Source organism: Thamnophis sirtalis, unplaced genomic scaffold (assembly GCF_051295495.1).
Source record: "Thamnophis sirtalis isolate CommonGarterSnake01/CBP01778 unplaced genomic scaffold, rThaSir2_p1.2 scaffold_13, whole genome shotgun sequence".
Classification (NCBI taxonomy): domain Eukaryota; kingdom Metazoa; phylum Chordata; class Lepidosauria; order Squamata; family Natricidae; genus Thamnophis; species Thamnophis sirtalis.
In genome coordinates this window covers 11,307,666-11,325,375 of record NW_028261393.1, presented here as the reverse complement: position 1 = coordinate 11,325,375, position 17,710 = coordinate 11,307,666, and the positions used below count along the sequence as shown (strand labels likewise).

The 17,710-nt window shown below is 44.9% G+C and overlaps 1 protein-coding gene across 1 annotated transcript in view; it reads right to left on the bottom strand.

Annotated features, from left to right (window-relative positions):
- Window positions 1-10,674: 10,674 nt before the first annotated feature.
- LOC106553565 (IgGFc-binding protein-like) overlaps window positions 10,675-17,710 on the bottom strand; it is a 55,907-nt gene continuing 48,871 nt past the window's right edge. The window contains exons 8-10 of the mRNA XM_087728027.1: window positions 16,271-16,470; window positions 13,406-13,786; window positions 10,675-10,971 (exon numbers count right to left, since the gene is read on the bottom strand). Of these exons, the coding sequence (XP_087584153.1) occupies window positions 10,675-10,971; window positions 13,406-13,786; window positions 16,271-16,470 (878 nt within the window). The remainder of the gene's footprint in view (window positions 10,972-13,405; window positions 13,787-16,270; window positions 16,471-17,710) is intronic.

The window sequence follows — 17,710 nt, the reverse complement described above, 5'->3', positions numbered from 1 at the left end:
AAGCTTAAATGGAATGTCCTTTAATAACAAGATACCAAAACCTCAGTGGCTGAAAGCCAAGCAGAACAGATAAGGATCTTGGCAGCAACTCAGACAAACTCAGGCAGCAATAAACACAGATGAGGCTTGGCAGCAATCCAGCCTGCCAAGCTCTCAGTACTGTCCTCCGACATTCAATCCTGCATTGACTTCTACAAAGAGGGCCATGTGCGCAAGTAGCTTTTATAGTCTGGAGAGGGGCCTAATGACCACCAGCTGAGCGCAGTTACCTCCTGTAATTGCGTAATTGTTCCTAATGCCTAGTAGCTCTTTGATGGTGTTCATCCAGGAACAACTCACTGCTGGTTTCTGGATCACTCTCCCTTGTCTCCTCCCCACTGGTCCAAGGCTCAGGTGCCACCTGGTAGCCAACCAGCCTCTCTGCGCCCTGCTCAGAGTCAGAACCCTGTCCAGGGTCCTCCACCTCCTCCAGAGCCGACTCAGAGGGCCCCTCGTTGTCGGAGTCTGGTGGCAGCTCCAACGCCACCTGCTGGGCCACAACAGAGAATTATAGCAATCTATCCCAAACTATCCATTATAGCAGTAGCAGTAGCATTTAGACTTATGTGCCACTTCCTAGTGCTTTACAGCCCTCTCTAAGCGATTTACAGAGTCAGCGTGTTGACCCCAACAATCCAGGTCCTCGTTTTATCAACCACAGAAGGATGGAAGGCTGAGTCAATCTTGAAGCAGTCAGGATCAAACTCCAGACAGTGGGCAGAGTTAGTTTGCAATTTTGCACTCTAACCACTGTGCCACCACAGCTGCTGTATGGATAGGATAGCATAAGAGACTAGGAAAGTGCAGCTAAGTGCCTTGTTCTTCCTTTTGCCTGGACAGAAGGTAATGAATAGTGGAGGGACACTCGCGGGTAACTAGACAATGGTTAGTGGGAGGGGAGGTGGGGGGAAACCGCCCCCTCTTGTCTCCTGATCCCTTGGGTCTGATTCTTCCTAACATTATTGCAGTGTGCAAGGCCTCCCCAGAGCACCCATTTGGTGAGAATGGGTGTCTCATGTGCTGAAAATCCCCAAAGTGCCCACTTAATTTTATTTATCCCTTCAATTTCTTCTTTTTTTTAATAAAAAGTGTTTTATTGTTTTAATTGAACACACACAAAAAAAGAATCATCTTTCATTACATCTTGTAGAAAGCATGTCGATTGGTTACAAATAGTTTTCGTGCATTTCTACCACAATCATGACATATACTTCCTTCATAATGACTTGTACATTTTACATCTAAAACCTTCATATAGTTTACTACTATCAATGTACCACCATTCTCATTCAACTAAAATGATTTAAACGTGCTTTTATCTGAAACTCTTTGTGTTAAAAAAACATAACTCCTACTGGCATTTATTAGCAATTTCAATAAGCCTCCTGTAATGTTACACCTTGTGACATATTCTAACAAAGAAATCAGTTAATAAAATATCTAAGCATTCCCCCCCCTCCCACTGCCAACAATTCCTTCAATTTCTATAGCTGCCAACTCAACTAAGGGAGAGTCTGGATTACTTAACTTCCAAAGATTGACAAACTCGGATCTGAGGCTCTAGGTCTCAGAGCCAGCTGGTTGTTTTTCACTCTTTTCTCTACTGGTACCTGGGTTGGAGAAGAGAGTTAGCTTTATGTACCGCCATTGATAGAGAATTATAGCAATTATAATCCCAAAACCATCCACAAATTAATCTGCCCCAGTTCTGCAGATGAAATCACCTCAAGCTGGCGCAATTTCCATCCTTAACTTAGCATCACAGAATAACCGACTTGGAAGGGACCCCGGAGGTCTTCTAGTCCAACCCCCTGCTCCAAGAGGAAACCTTGCACCATCCCAGACAAACAGCTCCCCAACCTCTTTCTTAAAAACCAACAGTGTTGGAGCAGCTGTAACCTGTTGCCTGCCAGCACCCTGGAAATCCATACAAGGTAGCAGAGACATAAACCAAGAAAAAAGAAAAGCAAGCGATGGCCTAACTCACTGAAGCATTGGGAGGAGAATTTATTATTTATTTAGGAAATTTATATTGCTGCCTATTCGCACCCATGGTGACTCAAGGCGACTTACAAGAATCTAAAAACCTCCTATTAAAAAAACCCAATAAAACTAATAAAAGAGAGAATTATGTCAGAGTTTGTTGCAAAAATCAAATCCAGATAACAGATTTGGCTGGATTCATTAACTTCTTTAGATACATAAGAATAGATGAATGAATGTACAATACCAACAGCTGGTTCTTCCAAGTAAACACAAATCAGGAAAGTTACAGGCAAACACAAGATTCATTTCAGCAGACAAGCCCAGACAGACTGATAGTTTACTTCTCAGAGCAGCAGATTGCTTAAGTTTCTGTTTCAATTCTCTACACAGATTCAGATCTGTTTGAGCTCCCATTGGCTGACATGCCTATTCGTTGGCTGACCTTGTTCCCATGTCTCTCCCAGTCATGAATATTTTAACAAATCCTATCATAAATGAATAAAGTAATATCATAAAATAACCTCCTGCCCACCCTACCCCCACCCCCAGCGGCAACACAATTGGGCATTTTCCTTGCATCTCCATCTAACTTTGGTCTCTGTTTCGTGCGTTCCAGGTGAACGGGCTGCCGGCGAAAATCCCACTTGAGATCACAAATTTGGTGAAGTTTGACTTGACCGGTAATGTGATTGTCCTCCAGACGCCTCAGATTCAAATAACATTTGGCCCCAATCACAGAATAGCCGTATCTGTCAGCCCAGCTTTGGCAGGGAAAGTGTGCAGAGCGTGTGGAAACTTCAACTACACCCCGGCAGATGACTTGAAGGGACCAGGCGGAGTGGATGTCGGCAACGTCCCCGAGCTCTTGTTGTCTTGGACGGCCAGAGATTTCGCTGCTCTGGTAAATGAGTTTTTTATTATCCTTCCCTGTAGATCCTTCCTGTCCTGTCTCCCAGGCTAGTCTACTGATAATAAGGCTTTACTTGAATTAAGTGTGTGTGTGTGTGGATGATGGCTCAATGGTTAAGGATGCTGAGCTAGTTAGCTGGAAAGAGGACCACCTGTGTTTGAGACCCAAAGGGTGCAAGATGGGATGAGTGCCTGTCAGTGGTGGGTTCCGGATCCTGTCACAACCAGTATGCTGTGATGGGACCTGGCATCCACCACATGCACGTACACTGCTCGTGCATGTACACCCACTGCCTGCAACGCTCCAGCTGCTTGGCAAAGCATCGCACAGGCACCGTAAGCTCCGTGTGCATGCGCAAATGGCCTGGTTGGGTCAAAAACAGGTAAAGGAGGGTGGGCAGGCGTGTGGGCCCTCCGGAGCACCATACTGGAATGGTACCTGGTGCTCCCAGCAGGCACCAGTATGCCCATACCGGGGCGTAATGGCCGTAACCCACCACTGGTTCCTGTGCTTGTCCCAGCTCCTGCCCACCTAGCAGTTGGAAAGTATGCAAATGTGAGTAGATAAATAGGTACCACTTCAGTAGGGCGGTAACAGCGTTGCATGTGCCTCGGCATATAGTCCACATGACCACAGAAGCATCTTCAGACAATGCTGGCTCCCTCGGCTAAGAAACAGAGATGAGCGCTGCCCCCTGAAGTCGGAACATGACCGGATAGGGGAAAAACCTTTACCTTTGCTTGAATTAAAAACAGCAAGCTGAGCCATCAACTTTCTAGAAGAAACCATTGACTTGAAAGCCTATGGAGATTCTCAGTTGTCCAGGTCATGGTTTTCCCAAAGGTGCTTTTTTCAAGAGGCAACTTCCTCATCCCAGAAGCTGAAGAAGCTTCTTGGATGAGAAGCGAAACGTCTTCAAAGAAAAACCAAGAAAGCCCAGTTGCCTCTTGCAAAAAATCACCTTTGGGACATTGACCTGAAACTGCTGTGGGGCAACAGAGTGGTTGGGGGTGGGGATCGGCGAAGAGAAGAACATCCATTGACATTTCAGTGGCTTCTTATGACCTTGAAATGCAAGTGAAGGTGTTTGCGGATGGGATTCCATCAACCCAGGCCGGGTGGGCGGGACCACCCACGATTTCTGCTACAGGTTCGGGCGAACCAGTCCAAACCGGTAGCATACCACCTCTGCCTCCAATGCTTTCTCCGAGAATGCTCTGGGAAACGGTGCTTTGATCTAGCGTCATGACCTGGTGGTGTTTGGAAGGGGAGAAGGAGGGGCCGTCAATGTTTGACAGGCAGAGCTAAGAGCGCCTGCTGCCCTCGATGCAGGAGAAGGCAGGAGAAGGATATGCTTGCATCCGGGAGCCATTCGTCACTCACCGGAACGTTTCCCCTCTGAAATAGATAACAACATTTCATTCCGTCGTAAATCATGAAACTGTAAATGTAGCCGAGCGAAGGGCTGGCAAGACTGGAGACTGACCTCCTGGACATATTTAACCGAGATCAGATTTATACACATTCCCTTGCAGTGAAAATGCTCTGATGTGTAACCGTACGTCTCCCAAACGCTCCATCCATTTTAGAGGAAGCGTCAAAGTTCCTGAGGCTTCTCCTTCTGCAGATGGGAATGGCGGGGGGGGGGGATAATTTGCACGCCGTAAAGCTTTGGGTGGGATTTTGCAGGTCATTCCAGGAAGTAGGTGTTGCAACTGAAAAAGCATGTTGCCTGGCCCCATCCGATGGCATCCTGTCGGGGAAGGCCCATTTCTTTTGGAGGGTATGGGATGAGTATGTATCAATAGGGATATAAAGCCGAGGTGGCGCAGTGGTTAAATGCAGCACTGCATGCTACTTCAGCTGACTGCAGTTCTGCAGTTCGGCTGTTCAAATCTCACCGGCTCAGGGTTGACTCAGCCTTCCATCCTTCCGAGGTGGGTAAAATGAGGACCCGGATTGTTGTTGGGGGCAATATGCTGACTCTGTAAACCGCTTAGAGAGGGCTGAAAGCCCTATGAAGCGGTATATAAGTCTTAACTGCTATTGCTATATCTGCAAATCACTTGCGCAATGTAGGGCTTTATAGGTGGCAAACAGACCTTGAATTATCAATCATCATCCTCATTGAACGACCCCATAATCCCTTGCCAGGTAGAGTCCAGGCAACTGAATGGAGCTAGCAGAATGTTTTAATGGCCAGATGCCCTTCCTGTGGCCAGATGCCCTTCCTCCCAATGCGGAGTTTTTTCAACAGAAAAAAAACATTGTGCCCAGAGAGAGAAATATCTGCCTCTCGCGAGGATCGAACTCACACCTGATTGTGAGGCAAGAGCTCCACCTCTAGGCCACCACACTCCCTTGAACTACCCATAAAGGAGAAAATTTGTAGCTCAGGGTTGAAATGAGGCGCCCTTGGTGTTCTGTAAGGAAGAAACCACGCATCCGCCACACTGGCAGAGCAAGCTACTGTATATGAGCACATCACTTGCACTGATGATGTTATCTAGTTGGGTAATGAAAAATCTGCATTTGGTTGGGTTGATCCTATTTTTTTATAGTTTGTGTTCCTCTTTCTCTTTGATCTACTTGGCTCAGTCACTTCCCTGTCCCACACCCAACCATCAACGCCCAGATAAAAGAGAATCCGCATAATATATACATCACATTTCCTCAAAAATAAGATAGGGTCGTGTTTTCTTTTGATCCCTGAAATAAGTGCTTGGCCTTACTTTCAGGGAAGTCTTATTGCTTTTGAGCTGCAAGACAGTGGTGGGTTTCAAAAAAATTTCGAACCTACTCTGTGGGTGTGACCTCCTTTGTGGGAGTGGCTTAATGGCCATGTGTTCTCCCTCTCTCTCTCTCTCTCTCTCTCTCTCTCTCTCTCTCTCTCTCTCTCTCTCTCTCTCCTTCCCTTTGTCTCTCTGTCCCTTTTTCCTTTTTTTCTTTCATCTCTCTCTCTCTTACTTTTTCTTTCTTTTTTTCATTTTTTCTTTATTTCTTCCTTTCTTTCTCTTTCTCTCTGTGTGAGTCTCTCTCTGTGTGTGTGTGTGTGTGTCAGTGGTGGGTTTCAAAATTTTTTGGAACCTCTTCTGTAGGTGTGGCCTGCTTTCCGGGTCCACTGGTGGAACCTCTTCTAACCGGTTCGGTAGATTTGATGAACCGGTTCTACCGAACTGGTGTGAACTGGTAGGAACCCACCTCTGATGCAAGAGGCCCCTTAACTTCAGCCTGCGGCCCGCAGATCAGCTGATCCAGAGAGGACCAGAAGTTCTGTCTCCGTTTCTGGCATACTCTTGCCAGCCCTGTTGCTGCTCTTTTTTTGACCGCCACTAAGAGAAGGATTGCTAGGGTTTCCAGGAGCAGGCTCCGCGAGACCGTTCCACATTGATGGCAGGTGCATGTGGAGTCCATAGAGCATGTTCCCCCCCTTCTCCCCGGAAATGGCAGGAACCGGCTGCGCGTGCGGTTAAATATTTTAGGGGAGGGATTATTTGGGGGAAGATCTTATTTTTGGGGAAACAGGGTAGGAATAGCTGAAGATGAGATAGCGAAGCTAACCAAGCCGGGGACACGAATCAAAAAGAAGACCAAGATCTCAGCAGTAAGATGGGTCTGATGGGGAAATTAGTATCTTACGTTCTCTTGGGCTGGCGATGTTGCTCTCTAAAAACTCCTATTTGCTTGGTCTTCTTTGCTTGACACCCCTTTTTCAAGCATCCTTCCTTCCTCTTACACGTTATCTCTCTTTTACTTCTCAGTGCGCCTAGGGATAAGATTGAACAGGCTGATCGGATGATGCTCATGGGATAGTGGATCGAAACCAAGAAGAAAGTCTTCGGCATGCCTCACCATCAAAGCAGGTTGACGTGGGAAGCAGAACTTTTTGGAGGTCTGAGTTTCCCTAGGCATTGCTCCAGTGGTGCGGAATTTAAAACTCTGTAAAAGTGGATTCCCTTAATTAAAAATTGATTCGTTCCATCAGGCCATTATAATTTCGTTTAGTGTGATCCTGTGGAAGAGGGTAACAAGGCTTGTATTTTTGTGGAGAAAAAGGCTCATCTGATCATCATAACCAAAGGAATAAGGGGGAACAGGGAAACTAGGGTGCTGTTTTCAAGCCCAAATCTAACTACCTCATTGCCCATATAGATTTGGGTCCTTTTATTGTCTGTGTGTTTAATGATTGTCAATGCACCTTTTCCGTCTCTTATAAAATCTTTTCTCAATCTATCTTCTCTTTCTCGCTATATCTCAGTCAGTTGGGCTGGCAGCCCAGAAATCACTGTTGTAAGGCGTTTTAATAAAGAATCTTGCTGAAAATCTTCATCGTTTGGATTGATATTTTATTTCCCCCCCCATGGCAGTTGGATCTTGGTTTAACCTCCTCCTCTTGTTTCTAGCACGAGGCTTTGATTGTGACGAGGGATCATTGTTTATTAAAATGGGCTAATGGGTTCTTTGAATGCAAGACAGGGGATGGATGGGAGGTTTGAATGAGAGAAGGTGTTTATGGAATTTGTCTGACGTATCTTTGGGGCCAAATCGATGAAACAGCTGCAGCCTTTAGCAAAGTTGTAGATGAATCTGTTGTTCATGTGTACCTGCATTTGATTGCTTCAATGTGTACGAGAAAGATTTAAAACCCAAAGACATTGCAACTAATTAAATTCTACCCTCCCCTATTCTCACCATTCTATACAGCCTGCCAAATTCTTTCTACTCGAAATGGCTTATATATGAAACTGTGTGAGTACAGTGTAAATGTTTCTGTTAAAGCTGCAACAGGTTAAATGTAAACAGCATGGAAAACTGCATAATCTTTTATCAAAAGCTTTAATTGATTCTAACAGTTTCAACAGCGTTAGTTCAACATGATTCAAAACATTCAGCCTCCCTCACCCAAAAAATAAAATAAGATAAAAGCTATATATCTAAACCTTATGTTGCCGTGAACAGCTACTATTTATATTTAGAGCTACCATATCTAGATTGCAAGTATCTGAATAACCACTAGGGACAGCAGCGAAGAGGTGGAAATCTCTGGTGACACCTTGTGGTCAACTGAAGTTTTGCACCTCAAATACGGTAACTGCATCAATTCAGCAGATCATGCATTTTCAATTGGTGTTTGGTAGGTAAAGTAATGTAAAATATCAAAATAATTCCCCCCCCCTCCAAAAGCAGATACTAGCTAGAATCCCAGTTAAGAACAATCATCTCAACTGCTGGAGCTTCAACATTTGAGAATCCATGGCGGGATTCGAACATCAGCATTAGATTAGTAGTAGTGTCACTTGTTTGATGTAGGCTTCACTCAGTGTTAGAAACAAACCAGAGCTTATGCTGGTAATCTCAATTAATAAGTAGGTTTGTAGGATATGTGAATCCAGTTGGTGGGAGGTTGCTGTTTGCAATAGAACAAAAGATGCTATGTGGTGCTTACAAGACCAATGGCTCACTTGTGGTCTGGGACACTAGAACAATGTTTCCCAACCTTGGGAAATTTAAGACACATGGACTTCAACTCCCAGAATTCCCCAAAGAAGTCATGCTGGCTTAAAGTTACTAACGTTATGAAACCTTGCACTAAAAGATATTCCTGCTTGTAGCAAAAGGTGAATCTGTCAAATTTGCTGAATTTCCCAACATTCAATATTCAATATACATTTTTTAAAAAAATACATGAAAATTCAGACAAGATTTGCACACATTGGGTGAATCTTTTTCTCATCCCTTTCCCTTAATGCGATGCAATTGTGGATTCTCTTCTCCAAATACTTATGCCTCCGTGGATTTCTTTTTAATATACATAATTTTACTATTTTAGTTGTAAACGCCACTGCCCAATTGTGTTCAAATGCAGATTTTTTTCAGAGATACTAATTGAATGAGTTCATATGAAGAAAAGAGTTTTCTCTTCCATCCATCCATGATACAGTGCAGATTGCATTCCTGGGAATGTTGGTGTTATGAAAACTGATCTTGAATCAAGGTGCCGTATTAGAGTGGGTTTTGAAATAAGCTTCAAAAAAAAAAGGAAGGAAAAAAGTGTTTGGTATTTTGAATTTCAAACAATCATATGCCACCCCCCTCAGGGCAATAAATCAGAGGTGGTATCCAACAGGTTCTGACCAGGTTGTAGAGAATCGGCAGTGGAAATGTTGAGTAGTTTGGAGAACCGGTAAATACCACCTCTGACTGTCCCTGTCCCCATTTATTCTCTGCCTCCTGAGTCCCAGCTGATCAGGAGGAAATGGGGATTTTACAGTATTCTTCCTCTGCCATGCCAGGGGTGGGTTCCTGCCAGTTCTAACCTCTTCCTTAGAAGAGGTTCCACAAATCTACAGTGCCGTTTAGAACCGGTTCCAGCTCCCTCCCCTCGCCTATCCGCACATCATCAAGATGAAAAGATGAATTCTGGGAGTTGAGGTCCACAAGTCTTAAAGCTGTCAAGTTTGAACACCCCTGGGATTTTTTTTCTAAAGGGTTAGGGGTGCAAGGGTCTTGTAACTTGACAGCTTTAAGACTTGCGTGCTTCAAATGCCAGAGTTCCTGAGCCAACATTTTGGTTGCTAAGCAAGAGTGTTGTTAAGTGAGTTTCACCACATTTTACAAGTTGGCCACGCCCACCCAGCCACATGACTGCCAAGGTACTTCCACCCGGTCACATGGTAGGCAAGCCACTCCCACAAAGCAGGCCACACCTACAGAAGAAGTTCTAAAGAAATTTGAAACCCAGGGTCAAAATGGCAGACTATGGTGTAGTTAGATGTTTGCACCAGTTGGCACTGATGAGAACATGATGTTCAGTTTATTCTTTAACAAAATAAAGTCCATCCCCCTGCTTGAGCATGAAACCTTGTACCAGGGGTTCACAAACCCTAAGCTGAGGCCTGTCACTGGGCTGCATTAGCGTGAGCAGCGTGCACTCATGCTCGCACACGAAGCTTCATTTGCATAAGTGGCAGGTGTTGTCTCTCAGAAAATTCAATTTGTGTGAGCGGTGGGTGCATGACAGTGATGGGATTCAAATAATTTACCAAACAGTTCTTTGCCTTAATGACCAGCTGGGTAGGTGGGGCTCGGTGGTCATGTGATCATGTGGGCATGGCCAAGTCAATGTCACTCAGGTCGATGGGCACTTCGCCTTAGTTGTTACAATGGTAATAAGGGTTAACCAGATAGGCAGTTTCTGTAAGCAGGGCAATAAAGATTAGGCTAGAAACAACACCAGAATGTTTCCTTCCTGCCTTCCTGACAGGATTAGCCCTGTAAAGTGGGGAAAAACAAAAGGAGATTTCTTCCAGCAACCGGTTCTCCAAACTACTTAGAAAGTTAACAACTGGTTCTCCCGAATAGGTGCGAACTGGCTGAATCCCACCACTGGTGCATGGACACACACACCCCGCCCCCATGAGCACTCCACAAGCCTCCCAAAGGCCATGTATGCCCTGTTTTTGGCAGAAAATGGACACATTTTTTGCTTGTTCCCCCTCCCCCCAACACCCAGGAGACTTTGCAGGCCTCTCAAACTCTCTACATGCTCCGTTTTTCACAAAAAATGAGGCGTGCAGAGGGTTTGGGAGGCCCGCAGAGTGCAAAACCTTTTTTAAAAAAATTACCTCTTCAAAATCTTGGTGTGTCTTATACTCTGAAAAATATGGTAGTTAAATTAGAGAGCAAAACTAAAAAAATGTTAAAAAGAAAGAAAGAAAGAAAGAAAGAAGTTTCTTTCCTTACATACCTTGTTGTATTTCTGTTCTGACTCTCCAGTAGTTGAAGACTTCGCTAATGGTGTGCGCCATCTTCCCATGTGGGAGCCTCAAGTCATCTGCCCCATTACCGTTGAAGTTCCCACAGGATCTGAACACTTTGTTGGCCAGGGTTCCGCTGATTGCCACTGTTAAGTCACCTCCAGTACTATAGAGAACCCGTACACCTGATTCCTGGGCCACTATCACCGTACCTTGAACCAGGGTTATGGATACCTCCTTAGAAGGCTGGGCTGGGAGGTGTACAGGATGTCCGTTCACCTAGCAAATGCAAATCCACAGGTTACCTGGAGACATTGTGTACTGAATTGTGGAAGATACATGAGGAAACCAGAGGTGAATAAGAATACTAGAAAGTGGCAATTGTTTTTTCTAGAAAATCAGGACTTACTACAGCCAGAGAATGCAATGTTGGCTAAATTTACAGTTCCTTTAGCATCAACACATAGTAATGTTCAGTCTCTTCATTTCCATCTATTGCCTGCTCTCTCGCATGATGCAATTTTATCAAAAGGTGCTACCAGAATCTTTCCACCTCTCTTCTAGTGTTGTACAGAAAAATCTGGTTCCTGAATTAATCCATTTTCTAAGTTTGCCTAATACATGAAATCATAAATTAACCAAGTAGTCTGGTTTCATTCAAAACTCTAGGCCACAACAACTGAAGTTTATTCTAACAAGCTTAATGCCTGTGTTTTAGTAGAATTTCAAGTAGAATGTCATCTGTTGGGGCTTCTGATGGATCTTCTTCTTCATATAAAACTCAGAACATAGAGCCTTCAGGGGATAGGGATTAGTAAGGGCCTTGCAAGAGATTCCATAGATCAAATGGATCAATTGGGTGGTATGGCACAGTTGGGCTTCCCACTAGAACAGAGGTCCCCAAACTTGGTGACTTTAAGACTGGTGGACTTCAACTTTCTTCTTAATTCTCACCAGCTTCATCCCCCTGGTTTATCAATCTGCACCTAATTCTTCCATCTTTTAATTGCCATGCTTACTCATAGACATTTAATCTCTGATGTATGCATTCAATTTTGCAGCTACTAAGATTGTTGGATGAGCAGGTACAAAAACAGCCAAGGAAGTGGTTGACACCTGGGAAACGCCCCCTCTCATTAGTCAACAGGAGTGCTGATTCAACACCAGCTTAGGAGGGGAGGGCTTAACAGCACAAGGAAACAACAGCCAAAGACTTAATAGCCAGTCATCAACACCCCAATCAACAACTAAAAAAAGCCACACACAATAAGCACCATATAAATACCACACTCAGAGTAGGGGTGAGCTGCTATGGGTTCACCCAGGTTCGGGCCGGTTCAGATAACCTTCAAATCCCACCCCTGGCTGGCCGCTCCCCTCCCAGGAGGCTCCTTTTTATTTTTATTTTTTCCATTTTCATAACATATAATCACATGTATACTATTACATAGCCAATATCCTATTGTATTAAGTAGTAATTACATCAGTTCCTCTTGCCATCAACGCCCAGAAAGATAAAAACCCATTATTAGCTCTTCTGCTCTCCATATACCTCTTTCTTCTGCCTCTCTCTTACCTCCTTTCTTCCCTCCATCATCCTTTTCTACTCTACTTCCCCTTCCTTTCTCCTTCTCCTCTCTCTTCATTCCACTCCTCCTTATCCTCCTCATTTTCCCCCCTTCCCCTCCCTCCCAGGAGTCTCCATGTGGCCTTTTTTGGATGCGAGGTAAGTGCAGGGCCTGTGCAGAGGCCCGGGGAGGAGGAAAAATGGGCTTCCTGGAAGTTCCAGAAGGCTGAAAATGGGCCCATTTCAGGCCTCCAGAGCACCTCTGGAACCTGGGGAGGATGTTGTCACCCTCCCAGAGGCCCAAGGAAAGCCTGGGGAAGGCGAAAACAGCCCCCCACCCCAGCTGTGGTGCAGGAGGCTGACTGGGCCACAGCCACCATGGCCACGCCCAGCCAGCAAATGGGCAGAGAACCTATTGCTGAAGTTTTTGAAGCCCACCCCTGACTCAGAATAGCCAAAAGCGCACACTCTGCTAGAGAGGAGTTCCCTGACGATGGGCTCCAGCATGAATTCCGAAAGCTCAGAAGACTAAACCTCGAGTCCCAGTGAATGAGCCAGATCAGACCCTGGAATATCATAGCAATAGCAATTCGACTTATATACCGCTTCATAGGGCTTTCAGCCCTCTCTAAGCGGTTTACAGAATCAGCATATCGCCCCCACAGTCTGGGTCCTCATTTCACCCACCTCGGAAGGATGGAAGGCTGAGTCAACCCTGAGCCGGTGAGATTTGAACCGCCGAACTGCAGATAACAGTCAGCTGAAGCGGCCTGCAGTACAGCACTCTAACCACTGCGCCACCTCGGCGTATATTCGCCTTGATTCGTTTGTGTTACATCCTAGTCTTGTAAGAGTACGTCGACTCTAACTTCACTGCAGCTGGATCTCAGTGGCTCCTGGTACCTTTCATTATAAAATTTACACCTCATTGATTTGTTCATTAGGCTGTGGCAGTCTAGGTCAGACAGAGACAACCGGGTGAAAAAGGAAAGGGAGAAGGAAAGGGAATTAGGTGATTAGAAACCCTGTACATTTTGTACATGGAAGGAGAGGAAGGAAGGAAGGAAGAGATAGATAGTACTCTAAGTAGAGTAGAGGAGGTGAATAAAAGATGAGCGCTACCATCTGCCAGGAGTGGCTTCTTACCGAGACGGAGGTATCCTTATTCACCAGGACAATCAGTTTGTGGAAATAGACAGTGACAGCGACCACACTGGGTGTCGCACACTGGGGACACTTCTTCACCTGCACCACCACCCGGAACCAGGATTGTGACTTCGCATTGACAAGGGCCGTGATCTCAAAGGACCCCTCGCCTGGAAGCTTTCCAGATACTCCATCAAAAGAGGTAAAGATGTGCTCGTGGGCAACAGTGCAGTGTCCCTCCCTCCGGACGCAGTCCCACTTGTTATTATTCAGCGCGCAAGTTTCTCCAGCAGCACACGGGAATGGCGTGCACGTCAGCTGACCTTGACGTTCACAAGTGCATCTCTCCATGCAATTGGATGTGATCGTCGGAGTGCCAGGCTGCAATAAAACAAAAAAACCCCAGCAGGTTTAAGGGTGATAGCTAAGACACGACCAGCATCCTTGTCAGGATGTATTTATATCTTACATTAATAAGACGATGATCACAATTACTGTGGCATAGTTGCATATTATTAAGGGGACGTGGTGGCCGAGTGGCTAAGATTCTGAGCTTGTCAATCAGAAAGGTTGGCAGTTCGGTGGTTTGAACCCCCAGCACCGCGTAATGGAGTGAGCTCCCGTTACTTGTCCCAGCTTCTGTCGACCTAGCAGTTTGAAAGCACGTAAAAAATGCAAGTAGTAAAATAGGGGCCACCTTTGGTGGGAAGGTAACAGCGTTCCATGCGCCTTTGGCATTTAGTCATGCCGGCCATATGACCACGGAGACGTGTTCGGACAGCACTGGCTCTTTGGCTTTGAAACGGAGATGAGCACCGCCCCCTGGAGTCGGAAATGACTAGCACATATTGTATGTGCGAGGGGAACCTTTACCTTTAATTGCATATTTGCAAAACCTTATCATCTGATATCTAATTGTCAACTGTCCACTTCTGTTGGGTTTGATAGGTGGGTTCCTTAATTTCTATTAATCTGGATCACCCCTGATTTCCCACGGTCTCTCTCTGGCATCATCATTATTCCCATTTTTATTTTCATTCCTCTTTCCATTCAGAACAGAATAGAGAATAACAGAATAACAGAATAACAGAGTTGGAAGGGACCTTGGAGGTCTTCTAGTCCAGCCCCCTGCTCAATCAGGAGAACCTGTACCATTTCTTGGTTGTCTAATCTCTTCTTAAAAATCTCAAGTGAGGAAGCACCCACAAATTCCGGAGGCAACTTGTTCCACTGTTTAAGTGATCTCACTGTCAGGAAATTTCTCCTTAGTTCCAAGTTGCTTCTTTCCTTGATTAGTTTTCCTCCATTGCTTCTTGTTTCCTTTCCGGTTCTTTGCAAAACAGGTCGACCCCTTCTTCTTTGGGGCAGCCCCTCAAGTGCTATCATGTCACCCTTAGTCCTTCTTTTCACTAGATTCACTAGATTGACCATACCCAATATCTGCACCTGTTCTTCATATGTTTTAGCTTCCAGCCCCTTAATCATCTTTGTTACTCTTCTCTGCACTCTTTCTAGAGTCTCCACATCTTTTTTTATATTGTGGTGGCCAAACATGGATGAAGTATTGCAAGTGTGACCTTAGGCATCATTCATGAAGCAATACTAACACTACCATGTGATCTTGATTCTATCCTTTTGTATTGTATTGTATTGTATTGTATTATTTGTATGCCGCCCTTCTCCAGGAGGACTCAGGGCGGCGAACAATTCAAGGGGGAAAAAAGGGGAACATAAAAGACAAAATACAAATAATAAAAATAGACAACAGTCTCACAACCATACATGTCGAGAGGGGATTGGATTGCATTGGCTCTTTTTGGGCAGCTGCAGCCCACGGCTGGCTCATATGTAAGTGATAGTCCACTAGGACTCCAAGATCCCTCTCGCAGTTACTGCTATTGAGCCAAGTTTCATTCCTCCTTATCCTTTAATATTTTACTCTTTTGGAATGCAGCAGTGAGAATGCCAACCTATTTTTTTTTTTTTTTGCTGGCAACACCGCTTCATCCATAAGATCCCTTTTGTACAGCTGTAGTTCTTCTGCTTTGGAGAATCAACAGCTTGCTACTACGCAGACGCTACTCCGTTTCCTAAATCATCCGCCCTGCAGAAGCATTCAACATGCCTCACTGAAACGGAAAAGGCAGAAAGCCAAAATCGAGTAGTGATTTCTCCTGTCTCCTGTTCTGTTCTTTTATTGAGTCAATCAGTCATTTCCATTCAGCTCAGCTTATTCCATGAGTTCAGTGGTGGGATTCAAATAATTTAACAACTGGTTCTTTGCCCTAATGTCCAACTGGGTAGGCGGGGCTCAGTGGTCATGTGACTGGGTGGGCGTGGCCAACTCAATGTCACTCACATCGATGGGCACTTCGCCTTAGCTGTGACAATATAATAAGGGTTAACAGAGAGGCAGTTTCTGTAAGCAGGGCAATAAAGGTTAGGCTAGAAACAACATCAGAATGTTTCCTGCCTGTCTTCCTTACAGGATTAGCCCTGTAAAGTGGAAAAAAAACAAAAGAAGATTTCTTCCAACAACCCGTTCTCCCAGCCGCTTAGAAAGTTAACAACCGGTTCTCCCGAATAGGTGCGAACTGGCTGAATCTCGCATGGGTTGTTATGAGAAAAACTGGAAGAAGACAGAATGCTATGTCTACAGCAGAGGTGGGTTGGTCCCGGTTCGGCCCGGATTGGGCGAACTGGTAGCGGTGGTGGCGGGAGGCTCCTGAAGATGGCATTTCATTTCGTTGTACGATGTGCAGTGACAAGAAAGTAAGCTGCCCCAAACTAAAAAAGGAAAGGAAAAGAAAAGCTAAATAAATAGAACAAAACTTTGCAATGGTAAGGATTTCTGCTTTCACTTGCCTTAAACCAGATGCCTTTGTGGAAGCAGCGACACTGACTGATGGGAGCACAGTGGTACCCAGCCATAAAAAAGCCCTCTCTGCACTGGCAGCCTTCAGCACAGTGGTTGGGGCACTTCGTGATGCCAGTTGCCTCTTTGCATCGGATGGGACACACCCGGGCGCAGAGTTCATAGTGACTGTTGACTGGGCATTTCATAGCTGCAAGGAAGGAAGAAGGTTGAACTACGCCGTCTACATTCCGACCCGAGCTTAGAGCACAAGATAATCTGCCACAACATCCTACCTGTTAATGACTACTGTATTTTTCAGACTATAAGATGCACTGGTGTATAAGACACACCAAGATTTCAAAGAGGTAAGTAAGAAAAAAAGGTTTTGCCTTCCCTCAGCCCCCCAGCAGCGTTCTGCAAGCTTCAGCAGGGCTGGGGCAAGGCAAAAACGCCTCTGTTTTTGTGAAAAATGGTCTGTTTTTCACCCATTTTTTGCAAAAACAGGGGGGGCGGGGTTAGGCTCTGGGAAGCCAAAAATGGCTGCATTTGGTGTATAAGACCCACCAACATTTCCTCACTCTTTTAGTGGGGGAAAGGTGCGTCTTATACTCCAAAAAATACGGTACAGTTACTTCAACTGCAGTAACACAAGGTCTATCAATAGATATGAACTAAATGTAATCCATTCTAATCTTGATTGCAGGAAAAATGATTTCAGCAATAGAGTAGTAAATGTGTGGAACACCCCACCTGATCCTGTTGTTAGTTCATCTAACACTCATACCTTTGATCTTAAGTTGTCTATCATGGACCTTATGCGTTTCTAAGAGGTCCCTAAGAGGGCGTGCATAAGCACACCAGCGTGCCTACCATCCCTGTCCTACTGTCCCCATTTATATGTACTCTTTTTATATGTTCATGGCTATGTTTTGCTTATTTATATCCATTTATTTGTGCCATTTTTTCATGTGCTTTCATATTTGCTTCCTTGTACTTGCTGACAAATAAAGTAAAATAAATAAAGGTTACTGTATTTTTCAGAGTATAAGACGCGCCTTTTTCCTTCAAAAAAGAGGCTGAAAATCTGGGTGTGTCTTATACACTGAATACAGCATTTCCTGCCTCACGAAACCCCACCCCCTTCACCAAAATGGCTGTGCAGAGCCTTTAGGAGGCTTATAGAGTGCTCCTGGGGGCTAGGGAGGGCAGAAATGAGCAAAAAATGGGCTGTTTTTTGCTTGTTTTTGCCCCACCCCCCAGGAGCACTCTACAAGCCTCCTAAAGGCTATTCATGCCCTTTTTTTTACAAAAAAGGGCCAATTTTTGTGGAAAATGGGCCATTTTGGGGAGGTTGCAGATTGCAAAACCTTTTTTTTTTATTTGCCTCTTCAAAATCTTGGTATGTCTTATTCTCTGAAAAATATGGTACTTGGGAAGAGAAAGTAGGC